At 45.9% G+C, this 16,632-nt stretch overlaps 1 protein-coding gene across 3 annotated transcripts in view; it reads right to left on the bottom strand.

Annotated features, from left to right (window-relative positions):
• The window catches only part of Srgap3 (SLIT-ROBO Rho GTPase activating protein 3), a 231,067-nt gene that overhangs the window by 40,910 nt on the left and 173,525 nt on the right, over window positions 1-16,632 (bottom strand). For all 3 annotated transcript variants that reach the window (XM_057792007.1, XM_057792014.1, XM_057792022.1), the window contains exons 7-11: window positions 15,144-15,365; window positions 12,528-12,629; window positions 10,292-10,489; window positions 7,142-7,226; window positions 1,293-1,320 (exon numbers count right to left, since the gene is read on the bottom strand). In XM_057792007.1, the coding sequence (XP_057647990.1) occupies window positions 1,293-1,320; window positions 7,142-7,226; window positions 10,292-10,489; window positions 12,528-12,629; window positions 15,144-15,365 (635 nt within the window). The remainder of the gene's footprint in view (window positions 1-1,292; window positions 1,321-7,141; window positions 7,227-10,291; window positions 10,490-12,527; window positions 12,630-15,143; window positions 15,366-16,632) is intronic.

Here is a 16,632-nt window from a genome sequence, read left to right as displayed (position 1 = left end):
CAATATTTCAGGGATATATATATAAAGGAGGGGTGAACCCCACCATTCCCCTGGAGCAATCTCCTTCTCCCTGCAACTTGGAGATCAGGAGGCAGTGAGCCATGGCCCAATTCTTCCCACTTTGGTCTAAAACAGAGCTTCTGTCCTCTTAGAGAATCTCTTATCCGAAAAAAAAAAAATAGTAACAGATTTGGGTTCCTCAAAAGTGACCTGCACTTCTGCTGTTCCACATGTGGGAGGGTCCTTGTCTGTGAATCATCTCAGTGTTCCCAAACTGCCTGGGCCCAGAGGAACAGCTGGATTCCTGGAAAGCCCTAAACCTCCACAGCTTCTCAAGCCTTGGCCACACCTACATGCTTCCCCAGGAGCAGGGGAGAGTTGAAGGGTCATCTTTGCTCTTGCCAAGTAGGACAGCTTTTCAGGATTCTGAGCCATCAGGAAGAATTCGTTTGGAAGGAAAAAATGTCATTGGGTAACTGAGCCCCATTGACTGAGGGAAGAAGTAGCTCCCAACTAAAAATTAGCCACAGATGATAAACGGCAGACCCCTGGGCCATTGCTAACTCATGGTGAAAACTCAGACACCAGGGCAATGCTGGCTGCTAAGGCATCTGAAGCCTAGGAAAGGCTGAAAGCTGCTGAGTGAAAGTGTTCACTGGCTCTGATGTGCTCAGCACAAGGGGAGTTGCGGAGGGAGGCATGAGTTGCCTATGTGACTGGCCTCACCAGTCCATCCAAGTTCCCACTGAATTTCAAGCCAAATATGATGGGCAGTGCAGGGAAGGAGGGCGTAATCTGGGCACACGTCCATATGAATGCAGCATGCACGTGACCATCTGTGCACAAAACCAGCCAACCCCAAAGCCTTAGCAACTGAGGACCCTGAAAGGGTGGCCCTGGATGACCTATAGGGCAGTTTGGGCAGTGGCCATGTAACAGATCCAAGTGAAGAAAACAGCTGCCCTACAGCCTGTGGCTCCTGCTAGTGCCTTTAGATACCCTGGAATCAACTACCCTCCCACTGAACAGGGACATGTCCCCACTGCCCCAAAGCAGCTATGCAAGCACCCTCCTTGTGGCCGGCCTTTGCCAGTCTAAAGCAAAAACGAGCAATGTTGCCTCAGTAGCCACAGAACCCTTCCCCACTACCCCAAAAGCCCCAGAGGTGGTGAAAACTATCCAGCTTCTCTAGCTCCCAAAAGGCTACGTTCACTTTACACATCTACCCACCCACTGCATCCTCTCAGACTCCAGGCAGCCAATACAAGGACACAAGATTCCCCAACTCTCACCTGGTTGTGCCGCACTCTGCTCTCTCCCCTGGGGAAAGAAAACAAAATTGCATGTTGGTGTTTAATCGGCTTTGGTTGTTTTAGCCAGAGAACTTTGTTTCCCCTTAAAATGACGACAATATCAGAAAGATTTCATGTGCCCATTCTATAGTTGTTCTTTATCCAGCCTCCTGCCTCCTGCCCCAGGCAACTGCTAATTTCTCTGTCTCTGCAGGATTGATAGGCATTTGCTATAAAGAAAATCACTCTCCGTGTGGTTTCTCTCTTGACTCTGACTTCTTTATCTTACCATAATCTGTGATTCATCCATAGATCATGATCCAGAAGTTCATTTATTTTTTATGGCTGAATAATATTCCACTGTGTGGACAGACCGCAGTTTCCTTACCAACTTGTCAATAACTACCTGTTGTGTAACAGGTTTCTCAAAGTTTGAAGCATTGTTTCCTGTATGGAAGCTCCTTAAGAAGGAAGGCAAATAAAGTAGGTTCAGGAAGCCACTGAAACTGAGCAGATTCACTAGGCCCCTCCTGCTGGAGCAAATATAAAAGCTGAGAGTCCCTCTTAGCCTGGATGCCAAGCTGCAAAGAAGATTTGATTGAGACCAGACCAGCTGCCTGGAAGAAGCAGAAATCAGCAAGCTTCCTGGAAGAGGTTTAAACCAACGGAGTTACCTGAAAAGGACACTAACTCCAGCTTTATGACCTGTTACCTGATCTGGGGTGGGCCTTGTGATGCAGCTGTCTTTGAGCAATATCTGTCCCTATAAGTAACCCCTCACCCATATTCCTGTTAGTAACCCCAATAAAATTCATAGTTTACTAAGATAGATTTTGGTCTGCCATGGTAGCCTTATATGGGTTGAGTCACACAACGCTACCCCACAAAGACCGCATACTTTAAATGTTCCCCAAAAAGCTCTTCCCAAGTCCCCAAACTATTCCCATGTAAGTCTTCAACAATACCTATACCTTACTAAATACCAAGGTTTGAATATTGTTTGGCCTTAAGTATGAACTCAATAAATATTTACTGAATGGGTAAGTGAAGGAAGAACTCCAGTGACTATAATAGTGTGCAAACAAGTATACCCTGCAATAGGGTAACAAGTGTCACAACACCAGTGTACATGGAATACCATTCCTGGGACAGCAGACAAGCAAAAAGATCAGAACAGACAGAGTGACTAGCTCCAGTTCCTGCTGAAGGGCAGTTTAGATTCCAACCTAGGTTGTCTGACTTTACATCTGCAAACCTGGTTCCACCCACACATACAGGTGAGGGAAGGCAGATATTTGCAGTAGAAGTTTACTCAAGCCCAATTACTTCTAAAGGTGGTACTTGGATTTTTAACAGTAACCCTTCTTCTAGGCTACAGAAATACCTCACCTTAGAAGATTCTCCCTAGCAGGGATGGCGAGCTCAAAACAAGGAGATAAACAGTATCTCCTTCTCCCACAAAACTTCACTGACAATGCAGAAATCCAAGTCCTCGTATTAAATTTTATCAAGTCACTGTGTAATCATGTACAGTGATACTGATATGTATATATATACATATCAGTATTAAGCAAGATACTGTATATTCTCTTCCCTGTGAGCTAATTCTTCAGATTCTGTTCATTCTGCTCATCTCAATGAACATGATCACACAACAATCCATGTTCCAAGTGTTCAGTGGCCAGTGTGTGATGTGGGATTCCCCTCTGTATGCTGTGAATACCATTGGTTAAATAAAGAAGCTGTTTTGGGCCTGTGATAAGGTAGAGCATAGCTAGGCAGGGAAAACTAAATTGAATGCTGGGAAAAAGAAGGTGGAGCCAGGAGAAGTCATGTAGCCCTGCCAGAGACAGATGCGGGAACTTTACCTGGTAAGCCACAGCCATGTGGCAATACACAGATTAATAGAAATGGATTAAATTAAGATGTAAGAGTTAGCCAATAAAAAGCTAGAGGTAATGGGCCAAGCAATGATTTAATTAATATAGTTTCTGTGTCATTATTTCGGGGCTGAGCAGCCGGGAACAAACAAGTGGCCCCTTACAACAAATTAGCGCCAACAAGGCCAACTGAAATCCACTTAAAACCTGAGAGAGCTTAAAAAGGAATTCTAGACACACATAAAAAACAGAGTTTAACACAGCTTCTTGCTGTTTGCTGGTGGTATGCCGCAGCTCCTTTAAGGGAGGTCTTACTGACTCCGTGGTAGCAGAAAAAAAAAACCCTGCATGGTTTCAAGATGGTGGCTTTGGCCCCTTATAACAAGTGTGGTTCATGGACTTCACCTTGAAGACATAGCTCTAGATAGAATCTGACTCAATATTCACATGCAGTTGTTTTTTGTTTGCTTTATTGTTGTTGATGGGGGGCAGGGTCTCATGTAGCCCAGGTTAGCTTCAAACTCATTATGCAATGGAGGATGACCTTGATCCTCTTGCCTCCACCTTCCATAGGCTAGGATTACCACAGCAATTTTTATGCTGGCCCAGGGATCCACTTTAGGGCTTTGTGCATCTTAGGCAAGCACCATACCAACAAAATCTCTAGCCTATAAGATTTGTTTGGTTTTGTTTGTTTGATTGTTTTGGGGTTGTTTTTGGGTTTTTGTTGTTGTTGTTGTTGTTGTTGTTGTTGTTTTTAATAAAGAACCTTAGCACATTTTCCCCTATAGAAAGTAAGGCAGTGTGAGACTAGACAAAGAAAGAAATGGAGGGGCAGGGATAATAACCTGAGGTCTGAGAACAATAGAACAGGAAACAAACTGACATTGTTCCTCAGTCCCTGACCAAAGACCAGGAGATAACAGGGCTAATTGCAGAGGGTTGAAATGCAGCCAAAGACCCATGAAGGGCAGGGGAGAATTCAGGTAAAACAGGCAAATTTGCTGTTTAGTTTGCTCAAGTGTCTGGAGTCTGCTGCTGTGGGGGCCCACAGAAGTGTGTCTGCTCCACCTTGACTGAAGGTCAGAGAGTTTAAGCCTATCTGGCTCTTTCAAAGTTGTTGACAAGAGGTCTGACTTAAGGTGTGGCTACAAACAAGGTATCTTGATCTAGGATGTGGTTACTTGGTGTTTCGGGTATTGAGATGATCCACAGAGTAGATCCATTCCACCCTGACCAAAGGTCAGAGAATTCAAGCCTATTCCTGTTCCTTCAAGAATATGATAGGAGATTTGACCCAGGGAGCAGCTGCCTACAGGATGCAGGTCTAAGGTATAGTCGCTGCATAAACAACAGAACTCAGGACATAGTGGCTGATGTTTCAAGTATTGAAGCAAGTATTTGCTCTGTTTGTTCTTTGTGTCATGTTGAAGTAGTCTTTTGCCTTCTTCCCCCATTTTGGATTGGGGTATATAAGCATATGGAAAATAAATGCAGGCATATTCAGTATTCACTGAATTGTCCTCCCGGTTCACACTGTCAAAGGGATGCTTTGGAGAAACAGAGACACACGACATCATAAAAACAAAACAAAACAAAAAACCCAACCAAGCCAAAAAAAACCAACAAACCAACCAACAAAAAACCCAGCTTGAATCCTTTTGCATATTCCCTGGGGACTATATTTCTCATTTGTTTTTAACATTGCCACCTCATCCCTCAACCTGAAATAGCTCTCTGCTGACAGGAGAGGACCAGTGATGCGACATAACCACACACTAAGCCTACACATAGATGATGATCTACTGAGTGAAGACTCAAACTGCTTAGAGAGGGGAAGGTGACTCCAGAATTAAATTCAGAAGAGGCCTGGCATGGTGGTGCACACCTTTGATCCCAGGGAGGCAGAGGCGGGGGGGGGGGGGGGGGGGGGGGGTGTCTGTGAGTTCAAGGCCAGCCTTATCTATGTAGCAAGCTTCTGGCTATTCAGAGCTACACAGTGAAATCCTGTCTCCACCTTAACAAAAATTCAGAAGAATGGATTTGATAAAGTTCTGAGCTCCGGTTGGCCCTGCTCAGCTCAAATTCTCCTGGTTGTATCACTCAATGCCCTACGAATCCACAGCATACCTTTGTTAGATCATAGATATGTAAAATGATCAGCGATTTGATGTAAACTTACTCGGGTTTCTCTGTTTTGAGTAACTTGGTGCTTTATTAACTTTAGTTTGTAAAAGTGTGTCAAAGACAAGCATGGTGGCACATGCTTGTAGTTTCCAACACTGGATCAAGAATTCAGGACTATCCTTGAATTCAAGGCTACATATCAAGTTTGAGGCCAGCCTGGGCTACATAAGACCCTGTCTCAAAAGAACAAAATAATATATAGTCACTACCTGTGGCATACCATACTAATACAAGATGTGAATAAAGGGGAGTTGAGGATGACCATATGAGAACTCTACAATTTTTCAACTTTCCTGTAAATTAAAAATCCATTCTAAACAAAACACTCATTTAGAAGAAGAAAATTGTGGCTAGAACTGACCAGTCTACCAAGATCTGTCTCCACTGTCAATGGAAGCACACTGGGATGCTCTATGTCTGGTGTGCTAGGAAACACCCAGAGGGGCTTCTTAGGTGTCTCTTAGCCGTTCCTCCATTTCTCAAGCAATGCTTTCCTAGAGTCATTCTTGCCAACCAGCTCAAAACTCAGAAAGCAGACATCAGAGTTTGCATCTCAGAGTGAGGCATGATTGACAAAACCTGGAAGAACAAATGGACCAGGAGCCATGTTAGCCAAAATGTTATGATTGAATTAAGGCCATGCTGACAAGGGCAGTAATGGGTTAGCACTCATAAGGAAACAGGGGAGAGAAACTTCTCTACTCCACAGACCAAGGATCCAACCGGGACCTTGGGTTTTTAAAAATGTACCTGGGTTCTAAACCTAGGAAATCTAATTTCAAAACACTAGTAGCCACCAAATCACATGGACTTCCCCTTTCAACATTGGCCCCAATACTGAGATGTCAGGATGAGCAGAACAGATAAAGGAAAAGCTCAATATAGCTAACTCCTCGACATCTGCAATCCTAGAACTTTGCAGGCCTGAGGCAGGAGGATTACAAAGTTAAAGTAATGCTGGCCTATATAGGAAGAACCTAGAAAAGCAAAGAGAAGGCAGGTGGGTGGGGTAAGGATGAGGTTCTCTCTCTCTCTCTCTCTCTCTCTCTCTCTCTCTCTCTCTCTGTGTGTGTGTGTGTGTGTGTGTGTGAATGTGTATGTGTGTGAAGGAATCAGATCAGTGATTGGCTTGGAGCAGAGAATGGAAGGACTGACTACAAAGAGATGTAAGGACATTCCTGAGGCTAATGGAAATGTTTTATATCCCAAGCTGGGTGGTGTTTCCACAAGGAGACTCAAAGACAGCAGGAACAAGCTGGAAACTTTAGAAGGCACAAATGTGCCTAGCCTGGCTGGAGCACACTAAGGGGAGGGAGGATGTTGGGCAGGGGCAGGGAAGCAGGCAGTGGGCCTTGTGTGCTCTTGGTAGCTGGGGTTTTACTCTAGTGCCATTGGAAGATCCTGGGTGGTTTCAAGTCTAGTTTGCTGGTCTCCTGAGGACTAAACCCTATCATGTATGTATTTTTCGTCCATGGACCTAGAACCTTGGTGAGGCCCTCCCATAGTTTCCCTGGTGTGTGCTGAGAAACACCAGTACCTGTGTCCTTGGATCCCCACCTCCTACTTATAGCATACATCCACCACTTGACCTTGCCCCTTCTTGCAGCCACATAGGACCCCCCCAAACCCCTGAAACAATGTGGTTTTCCCTGCCTGCCTAGTAAAGGCACAGGATTCATCATCAGGTACGGCCCTGGCCAGCACCAGGTGTCTTGACCTGAAGTGGCTCAGCGGCTCTGACTATACGGCCGTCCCCCTTGGACTCTCTCCCATCCGACTTACCTTCACCCAGTGTCTGCTTGAGTAAGTCATGCTTGGCTTGCAGCTTGGTGATAAGATTACTGCCATTCACATATTCTTTAAATTTCTATAAAACACACAGGCATAAGGAAGTTAAAGGTCACGCAACCAAGTGATGACAGGGTCTCTAACTCTAACCTCCGCCTCGTCACCCCAGCAGGGAAACCAAATAGATGTCAGGCTATCCAGGACCTGGTATGGGGACAGGTAGGACTTTGTATCCGCTTTGAGCTATTCCAAATGTCTAATTCTTGGGGGTTCCTGGGCCATATAGGTTGGGTTGGCCGCAGTGGAGTGAGGACTGTGGGCAGCACAAGACAAAAGGCCCCTTAGGTCACAGAAGCAGAGCAATAAGGAAGAGAGCCATATGGAGGCCCTGCAGCTGAGGCTAAGAGCTACAGGAACAGAGCTAAAGACGACCCTTTCTTCCAAATGAGGAAGAGCTATGCAGGCCACTAAGAAACCTTGAATCAGAAGGCTTATCACTGCATGGGGGGACATGACTTTCTGGGCGAATGAAACAAAAAAGGGTGTACAGAAAATGCTTTGCCCCAAGTACCAGAAAGAAAGGGGTTAGGAGAGAGAAGAGCCTCTCCATGATCTTGGAGGATCAATGGAGAAAACTTGGTTGAACTTATTCTAAGGAAACAGAAGCCCAGAGTTGGGCTCCCTGTTGTTCAACGTGGAGTAGGGCCCTGCCAGTTTTTAGACCCCCATTAGCTTCTCGAGGTAGGTTGAGAGTAGACTTAGGATGTCCCTCCAAATGTGGAGCAGAGGACCAGCAGCCGCATCACCAGGTGGAAGACTGTTAACATGCAAATCTCTGCTTTGTGATACCCAGACTCTAACCCTTATTTCTCACTTGGGGAGGAATCACAGAGGCCTTCAAACTTCCAAGTTTCAGAGCCCTGCTGAGGAAGGTAGGAGATGAAGCACTTGGTTTTTAACCGAGTGCCCCGGCTCTGGGCAATGCATGCCTTTGCTTCAGTCAGTAAGTTCTGACTTACAGGCTGGTGGTGGAGGCCTTCTAACAATACCATCCTCTGATTTCATCACATGTCTAAGGATTAATAAAAGCCACAGGTGAGGTGTGCACATGAAAGGTTGATCTTGCCTCAAGTTGTGTTCTGGCCTCCAGAAACATACACATACACATACGCACGCACACACACACACACGTTTCAATATGTATATAAAGCATATAAAGATACACAAACAAAAGCAAAAGCATAACATCTTCTGATCCTTGGTCAAAGACACTAGATTTCTTTAACTATAAGCAGGCTGAGCCCCTTCCCCTGCTTCCACTTCCAGACTTTGTTTTACTGCTGAAATGACTTTCTGTTTATCTCCACATGCGCTCCCTGCTCACTAGAGACGATAACTTCTCTTTGTCAACACAGTAGGCCTCTAACAGAAGCAGTAGGTGCCAGGAGTCATGAAGACTAGTTTTGTTTTCTTCCTTGATGAGGTCAAAGAATACTGATAGAAGAAATGAAGTATGTATAATCAGCTATTGGATTGTAGCAGGGTGTTGATTAAGGCTTACCAATTATAGAGTTGGATGCTAGGATTGGGATAATTTGTGACAGATTCTATTTGCATAATCCAGTCAGCATCAGCCTAGCTGTGTGCCTCTAGTGACCTGATTATGAGCCTTGGCAGTAGCCTGGCTCAGCCATGACATTTTCTTATTAGCAAACTTTAAGGTAATGAAGGCCATGCTCCCTGAATCTGTGTATCATACAAGATCTGAGAAGAGCATAGGGGTAAGGGATTAGATTAGGATGCTGAAAATCTGGACCTGTGATGTGAACCCATCAATAGGACATCTCAGTAAAGACCTACCTAAATCTTTACCTGTGGGGCCTTTAAGAGGAAGGAGACCTGGCTGCATGCAGAGAAGAGTCAGCTGACACAACTCTTTTAAATTTTATTTTAAAAATAAGATAACAAGGTCCTGGTGTGTTGGTGTATGTCTTCAGTGAATTTTACTGTAGACATTTGAGGAGAAAGTATTCAAGAGCTGCTAGGGTACTGAGACTACTTAGAACCCAAGCTTATAAGGTAGGACTAGAAGAATCAGGGCATTCAGCCTGGAGGAAGGAAACCCCAGCTTCCTACAGCTGGGAAAAGGCTGTTAAGTAGCATCAGCTTCACTCTGGTGTTCTCACCAAAGAAAACAGCATCAAGACCAAGGGCCAGGAATCCTAGGGTGGTAAATTTTTCCAAAGATAACAAGGAAAGCTTCATATCTGATGCTAACCACAACTCAAGCAGGAGAAGTATTTGGGTAAAAGAGAAATTTTTATTCTGGGCATCTGAGCAGAGTCCCTGCGAGATTTTGGTGGGATGTGCACCAGATGGAAGGTAAGTAAGTCGCTTGTAGCCCCAATCTCCATGTTCAATAAGCCTAATTTAAACTAAAGCCTCAGTTCTCCTTCCCCACTATCCTCTAGGCCCAGGCCCCTGGCAAAAATGAAGGTCTGTAACCTGGGATTTCACAGGAGAAACTAGCAGCTCATGAATTACTTGCTTGAAATGGGATCCTCATTTTCAAAGCTCAGTCACCAATTTAAGACAATAGCATACACAAAACTCAAGGTTGTTACTTGGCTCCTTCACCATGCTCCTTTAACCCAGCGCTTCTCAACCTTCCCAATGCTGTGACCCTTTAATCTAGTTCCTCATGTTGTGGTGACCCCTCCCTAAACCATAACATTATTTCCATTGCTACTTCATAACTGTAATTTTGCTACTGTCATGAATCATAATGTAAATATCTGATCTGCAGGATGATCTCAGAAGACTCCTGTGAAAGGGTTTTGTCTGACACTCCCAAAGGGGTCGTAACTCACAGGTTGAGAACCACTGCTCTAACCCAACTGAATTAAACTCTCTTTGGTTCTTTCCAAAAGCTTTAGTCACCATCACTCAAGATTAAAGTTGATACCACCCACTGGTGAGCCACTTTCTGCATTTCAGAAAACTAAGCCAGGCAACCTATGTTAAAATGCATGTTAGGAGTTTTATGTCATATTATTTTACTGGCTCTCTCTCAGTCATTCAGACTGCTTCCAAAGCCACAGGCAGGGGATCAGCAGTGAGCTCCGGGTCCCAGATGGCACTTACCGTGAAATAAAACATTTCTGTTTCCTGCTGGTTGGCTCTCCTTTTGGCGATGTTGATTTTGCTCATGTAGGTCTCAGAAGCGGCTGACTTGATGGACTCGGTAGATCGGCTGTGTTGGAAGGCATCAGAGACGTCGAAGTCCTCCACAGTCAGCATATCCTGTAAGGTCTGCATGGTGGCATCTAGGGTTTTCCTAACCTAGGGAAAAACAGCACAAACAAATAAATAAAAATTATTTATTCTCATAATGCCTCTGATGACCACTAAGTCCTTTACCTGATAGTCGCTTTGTTCTTTTACTAAATGTCTCTAGAAGGAAGGCAGGACAAGATGGTTTTCTTATACTGACTTAGACAAATGAGGCAGATGGTCATTGGTCCAAGACCAAACAGCCGGCAGGGTAAGAAGCCAGAGTGTCCAATCTAAGGGCAGTTATTGGACTGCTCTGTCTAAGGGACCTTGAGGATGTCATGAGGATAATGGAGTCAAGTTTCTAGGCTTATTTCTCTGGTCAGGTTAGATAACCTAAAGGAGGTGCCCTCTGGCGGGGGGGGGGGTGTCACTTGAACATGGAAATCAGCAGAAATGCTCTGGTGTCTTCTCTCGTTTAGGGAGGAAGGGGGCATCTGGTGGTGGGCAGTGGTCTGCTGGGAGACAGGACCTTGAGGAAGTCAGCTCATTGCTACAGGGTCTAGTTAGGACTCCAGTTTCCATTCTGAGTCCAGAGAAATCACACATCACAGAGACTGCAAAAGTAAGGCATGAGGACCTCACAGAAGCACTCGGATGAGTCTCAGTGACAGGCTCTATACTCCAGAGGTAGGGCAGTTCCAAAGGAATCACTGTCAGAAAATCAGATTCCATTTATTATGAGATCATCGTCACTCAAAGTCTCTCTTATTGCTCCTCAGCTGAAATATCACCTTCTGATGGCCCCTAGCATGCGCCATTCCTTGTCTACTGTTTTTCCATTAGTCACTCATTGGTCTTCATGTTTTAATTTCTGGTGTTTTCTCATCAGAAAGAGGAAAACCTATGAGGCTGTGTTCCTTTGATTTATTCTCTATCTAGAATAATGTTTAGCATGTATTGTGTGAATACATATTACATAAATACTTGTCGAATAAATAAATGACTAAATCAAAATCAATTCTTTTTTCCAACACAGATTGACGGAAGCTGATTCAAGGATAAGCAAGCATACCCAAGCCCATCCGCAGCCCACAGAGAGGCTATGTGCCTCGTTCTCCTCCCTGTGGCCCTGATTTCCATTTGAATTCCATTAACGGCATTATACATGTGAATCATTTAAAATCCTTTGGGGGGTGGGGGGAGACAGAAGATAAACAGAAGGAAAGTAAGCCTTCAATCTCTCGAGCCAGGTTTAAAAGACAAGCCAGTTTGTCTTCTTGTGACCTTCCTAGACCTGCTTTGATTTGTGTTAGCTCTGTTCTATCTCTGCCCTTTGTAGAGGACAGACATAACTGTCTCTGCTGTCCACGATAGCCTGCATGACATTTGAAGACAAGTGGCCATACCTTCTCACCTTCCGCCATGACTACTTCTTGGGGATAAGTTTGTCAAGCAACCTTGGGTGGCACTGCCCAAATTCTGAGGTTTTTTCTCCAGGGCGCTAGGGTTGGCTGGCATTCCTCTTCTGGGTGAGGTATTTAGGTCTTAATAGGATACTGTTTACTTGGCCTCTTCAGTCCACGTTAGGATGGATCCACCCAGTGTGAGGCTGTGCCACACTAGCAATATGGGGGAACACTGGGCTGTGAGACTGACCCAAATGGCTTAAAGTTCAAAATACATTTAGGGCAGCCTGAGCTAACTATTTCATTGATTAATTTTAAATACTTACTCTGATTTCTGATAATAATAATAGAAGCTTATTTCAGAGAATGAGGCGGGAAAGCACAAAGTCAATAGTAACCACCAGCCATTCTACAGCTAAGATGGAGCCAAGGGTCACATTTCAAAACATTTTGCCTGCGGACTTTTCTTTATGCCTGTAAATCTGCAATCATTCTAAACATAGAGTCCCACTTCCTCCTGTTTCTTTTTCATCTGAGATCTTGCAAGCATCTTTGGGCCATTAAAGATTTTCAGTGCAGGTATGCTGTGTGGTTGTATAGACTCTCACCAATGGACTATTGTTTCCTATGAATTCCAAGGCATGAGACTGGCCAGTACAAGGTCCAGAGAACTAGACCCAGGGCAGCAGCTCACTCACCTCTTCGTTCTCAATCTTGAGAGTGGCCAGCCTGGACTGCAGCTGATGGTATCGCATAAGCAGCTCTGTCTGGACGGGCTGCTGTGCACTGACCTGGCAGACCTGTAGAGAGAAACTCTGTCATTGCAGCTGCATGGAGCCAGAGTGGAGGCTATCCTTAACATTCCATCTGGAGACCAGGACACAGATCCAGCAAGGCAGAGTAACTGCCCCAGGTCACCCATGTTGGACACAGGCAAGGCAGTACCAGGTGGGAGCTAGGGTCCTCTTAATCCAGAGTCTACCCTCTTGCTGTGGCCAGTGTGGCTTCCCAGTCACAACCTTCTAAATTCACACAGTAATTGCGGGCTTACAAAGACCTTTAACATAATCTTGGCAAGCCAAACCAATTAATTGCAAGTCAGGAAGTTGTGAAATGAAAGCAACTGCTTGAACAGCCAGTAGCAAGTACAATGAAGCAGTTGACAAGTGATCCTGTCACCACAGGAATGCATTAAGATATATCAGAGAGACAACTTGGACGCTCACACTGTTGGTCTTCTGCATCCACAAGTTTCGTGGCCACAAGGACAGAAGTATACATAGGAAAAAGAAAAGCAAACACCCGGACTGAATGTGGATGTGCATTTTCTTCCTATCACCCCCGAAACAGTACAGGACAGCAACAATGTACAACATTTGCAGAGTGCTAGATATGCTAAGCAATGCAAAGAGGATTTAAGTCTGCAGGAGGCTGTGCCCAGGTTCTTTGTAACCACTGTGCTGTTTTATTTATTTATTTATTTATTCAGGTTTTTTGTTTGTTTGTTTGTTTCGAGACAGGGTTTCTCTGTAGCTTTGGTGCCTGTCCCAGAACTAGTTCTTGTAGACCAGGCTGGCCTTGAACTCCCAGAGATCCGCCTGCCTCTGCCTCCTGAGTGCTGGGATTAAAGGCGTGCGCCACCACCGCCCGGCTTGTGCTGTTTTATATAAGGTGCTCCGTACCCTTGGACTCGGACATCCCCCATACCCTGGAAGCAGTCACCCACAGATACCACGATCAGCTGAGCTATTCTTCTGGAGTCTTCCCTTCCAAAGGTGTTACCACCTATGGGCTAGGCTACCTGGCACACTGTGGGTTCTCACCCCTTCTAGGAACACAGCTAAGATCATGTAAGGCTACTCGGTGAGTAGTTACTCACTGCTAACTGCCAACTAGGTAGCCAAACTTTACAATAACCAGTTCATCCCAGACTCTTCAGTTATAGGTGACAGACCAAAGGGCAGAACGGAACAGGGGGATGCCCCAGAAGAGTGGTGTCACCAAGTAGAAGTCCTCTCTTGTGCAAATGAAGGAAGTGGGCAAAGCCATATAGAGGGTGCAGTTGTCATCTTCTAAGCTGTCTCTTGTCCCTCCCCAGAAGCAGATGTCACACGCGGTCTAGCTGAGCTCCCCTTAGCCTTACAAGACTGGCTGGTTCTTCTCTCCTGTGGTTCTGCACCCACCTGCCTCCCAGCTCCTAGAGGGAAAATGATCCAGGAAAGTATGGGGAGTTATCTTCTACATGGGGACAGCAGAAAGGGAGTTGTCTTCTGCATGGGGACAGTGGACAGGGAGTTATCTTCTACATGGGGACAGTGGACAGTGTCATGCCATCTGCACACTCTTGTTTGTTTTCCTCTCCAGACCTCAGCAAGGGTCTAGGCAGCACAAGCAGGGAAGGAAAATCAGTTGCCTGATGTGTCAAAGGCTCATGGTACTGTAGGGCATCAGATGAGGGCATCTAACGTCTAAGGAAATAGGAGACTGTTTCTAGGCAGACTGGAGCATCCTTGAGGTCTCCTAAACACATCTAAGAGAGAGCTTAAGGAAAGCCAAGGCCCTACAGTTGGTGACATTAGCCAGCAAGACAAGAAGACCATTTGAAGAAGCTCATGAATTAAGAGATGACCCTAGGCCTCTGTGGTAAATAAACGGCATATGTACTTGAGGCTTTTTTCCTCATCCCACAATGCTCTAGGAGCATGGGAGAGAACGGAAGTAGTTAGTAACTATGATGCTAACATGCCCTGCTCTCAAAGTCATGTACAAATGGCATTTGGAGGTGAGGCTGTCAGGAAGTGATTAGGATTAGATGAGGTGGTAAGGATAAGGACACCAATGGCTTTATGAGAAGTGGAAGAAAAGCAGACTGGAGCTACACGCTTGCTCTACCTTACTGGGTGGTAACCACACCATGTCCCTATACAACAGGATGACCCTCGTGAGATGCCGAACAGATGCTGGCACTCTGCTTTCGGACTCCCTAGCTTGCCTCCCTGGGAGCTGAAGAAGCCTCTATTCCAGCACCACTCAACCCTCCTAACGTTGCAACTTAAAACAGTTCTTCATGTTGGTGATCCCCCAATCATAAAAATTATCTTGATACTACTTCATAACTGTAATTTTGCTATTGTTAAGAATCACAATGTAACTAGTTTTGGAGATAGATGTTCAGCAAAAGGGTCATGACCCACACACAGGTTGAGAACCACTGCTCTAAATTCTTTCTAAGTTATTCAGGCTTAGGTGCTCTCATACAGTAATGGAAGCTAGACTCATAGAGAACCCAGGCAGGGTTCTGGCAGGAAGCCTACCTCGTCCCCCATGTGGGGCTGGAACTCAAACTTGAGCGGAGGGCAGAAGACCTGGCTGCACATGTCCATGACGGTGTGCTTGTCACTGCGGGAGTCCAGGTTGTCCACCGCATTCTCTATGACGTCCAGGCCCTCGTGGCGAGAGGTTTCCAGATTATATTCTGCTGAGAGGTAGGTCCGAAAGGTGCGGGCCAGACTGGCATGAAAGCCCAAATCACAGCACTTGGAGAAAGGCAAGGACAAAAGGTACAGGTGAGAGCTGGGGTGGTGACCCACGGTCACCTTTCAGTCCATAGCAAACCATATCAAATCCCTCAGAGGGAGCTGAGAACTGAGATGTGGGTACCAGCAGGGTTTCCTTCAGCTCCCCAGGCTCGCCACAATCTCTCATCTCTGGGCTTTCTCCATGCATGCTCCCTGTCTGGAATGTTCTCCACCAGCCATTTAGTTTATAGGCTATTTCTTTCTGGAAGTTTTCCTTGATGTTCTCTATACTGTTTTGGGCAGAGTTGCACATCCCCCTGCCTCCCTTGCCTCTGTAATTGTCTAGGCAGGTGTGCTCCATGGGCCTGCTGGCTCTTGCCCACTGCTGAGACTCAAGTCCCAGTGCACAGTCAGGCGCTCGGTAAACATTTGGCAAGGGAACAGATGAAAAGGCTAAAAGCTAAAAAGGAAAGTTGAGAGCAAGGAAAGAGGGGGTGACTTTATGCCACAGGAAGGCTGAGCAGACTGCCCCCCCTTCTCCCCATGCCCTGACTTCCAGAATAAGATCTAAGGGTTGGAGAAGATGACAGCAACCAGTACCGAACCTCTACTGAGCACCCACATGAATAACTCCCCCATCTAACATGGGGGAAGGGGGGGACAAGCGAAACAGTCCCAGCTCTGATGTAGGTGACACAGTCTCCCATAGCTGCCACTCACAACATCCTTCTTTAAGCCTGGTGTTCTCCAGGGAGCCCTGCACAGCCAGCTCCCCAGAGACTCAGTGTTCTGCTCTTCTGTGATCAAACTCATTCCTCCCAGGAGAATTTCCCATACCAAGAGATTCTGTACCTCTCTTTCTCTCTCTCTCTCTCTCTCTCTCTCTCTCTCTCTCTCTCTCTCTCTCTCTCTCTCCAGTGATTTTCCCAAGGTGTACACCTGGCCGACTGGACCCAGGGGATCTGAATGAATGGCCCCCTCTCCTTCTCCAAACCAGCAGCCTCTAAGAGTGTGAACTGTATACAGTTCCCTCCTACGTCTTCACACCCTGCAGAGGCTCTGGTGCATAGGAGAGGACTTTGGAAGTTGGTATTGGATATCTGACTAATCAAGCTGTTGGGGGTGGGAGGAAGCGGGATGGACCAGAACTCACTTCTATCCGTGGAAAGTATGATCATGAATTAGCTTGTATCCCAGCCACAGACACTTCCAGTCCTTCCCTTCTAGCAGGGTTACAAAAGCTTGGTCAGCTCACGCCAGCTGAGGACTATGGCCAGCCCCATCA

Source organism: Chionomys nivalis, chromosome 1 (genome assembly GCF_950005125.1).
Source record: "Chionomys nivalis chromosome 1, mChiNiv1.1, whole genome shotgun sequence".
NCBI classification, from domain to species: Eukaryota; Metazoa; Chordata; class Mammalia; order Rodentia; family Cricetidae; genus Chionomys; species Chionomys nivalis.
This window is presented reverse-complemented; position numbering and strand designations above follow the sequence as displayed.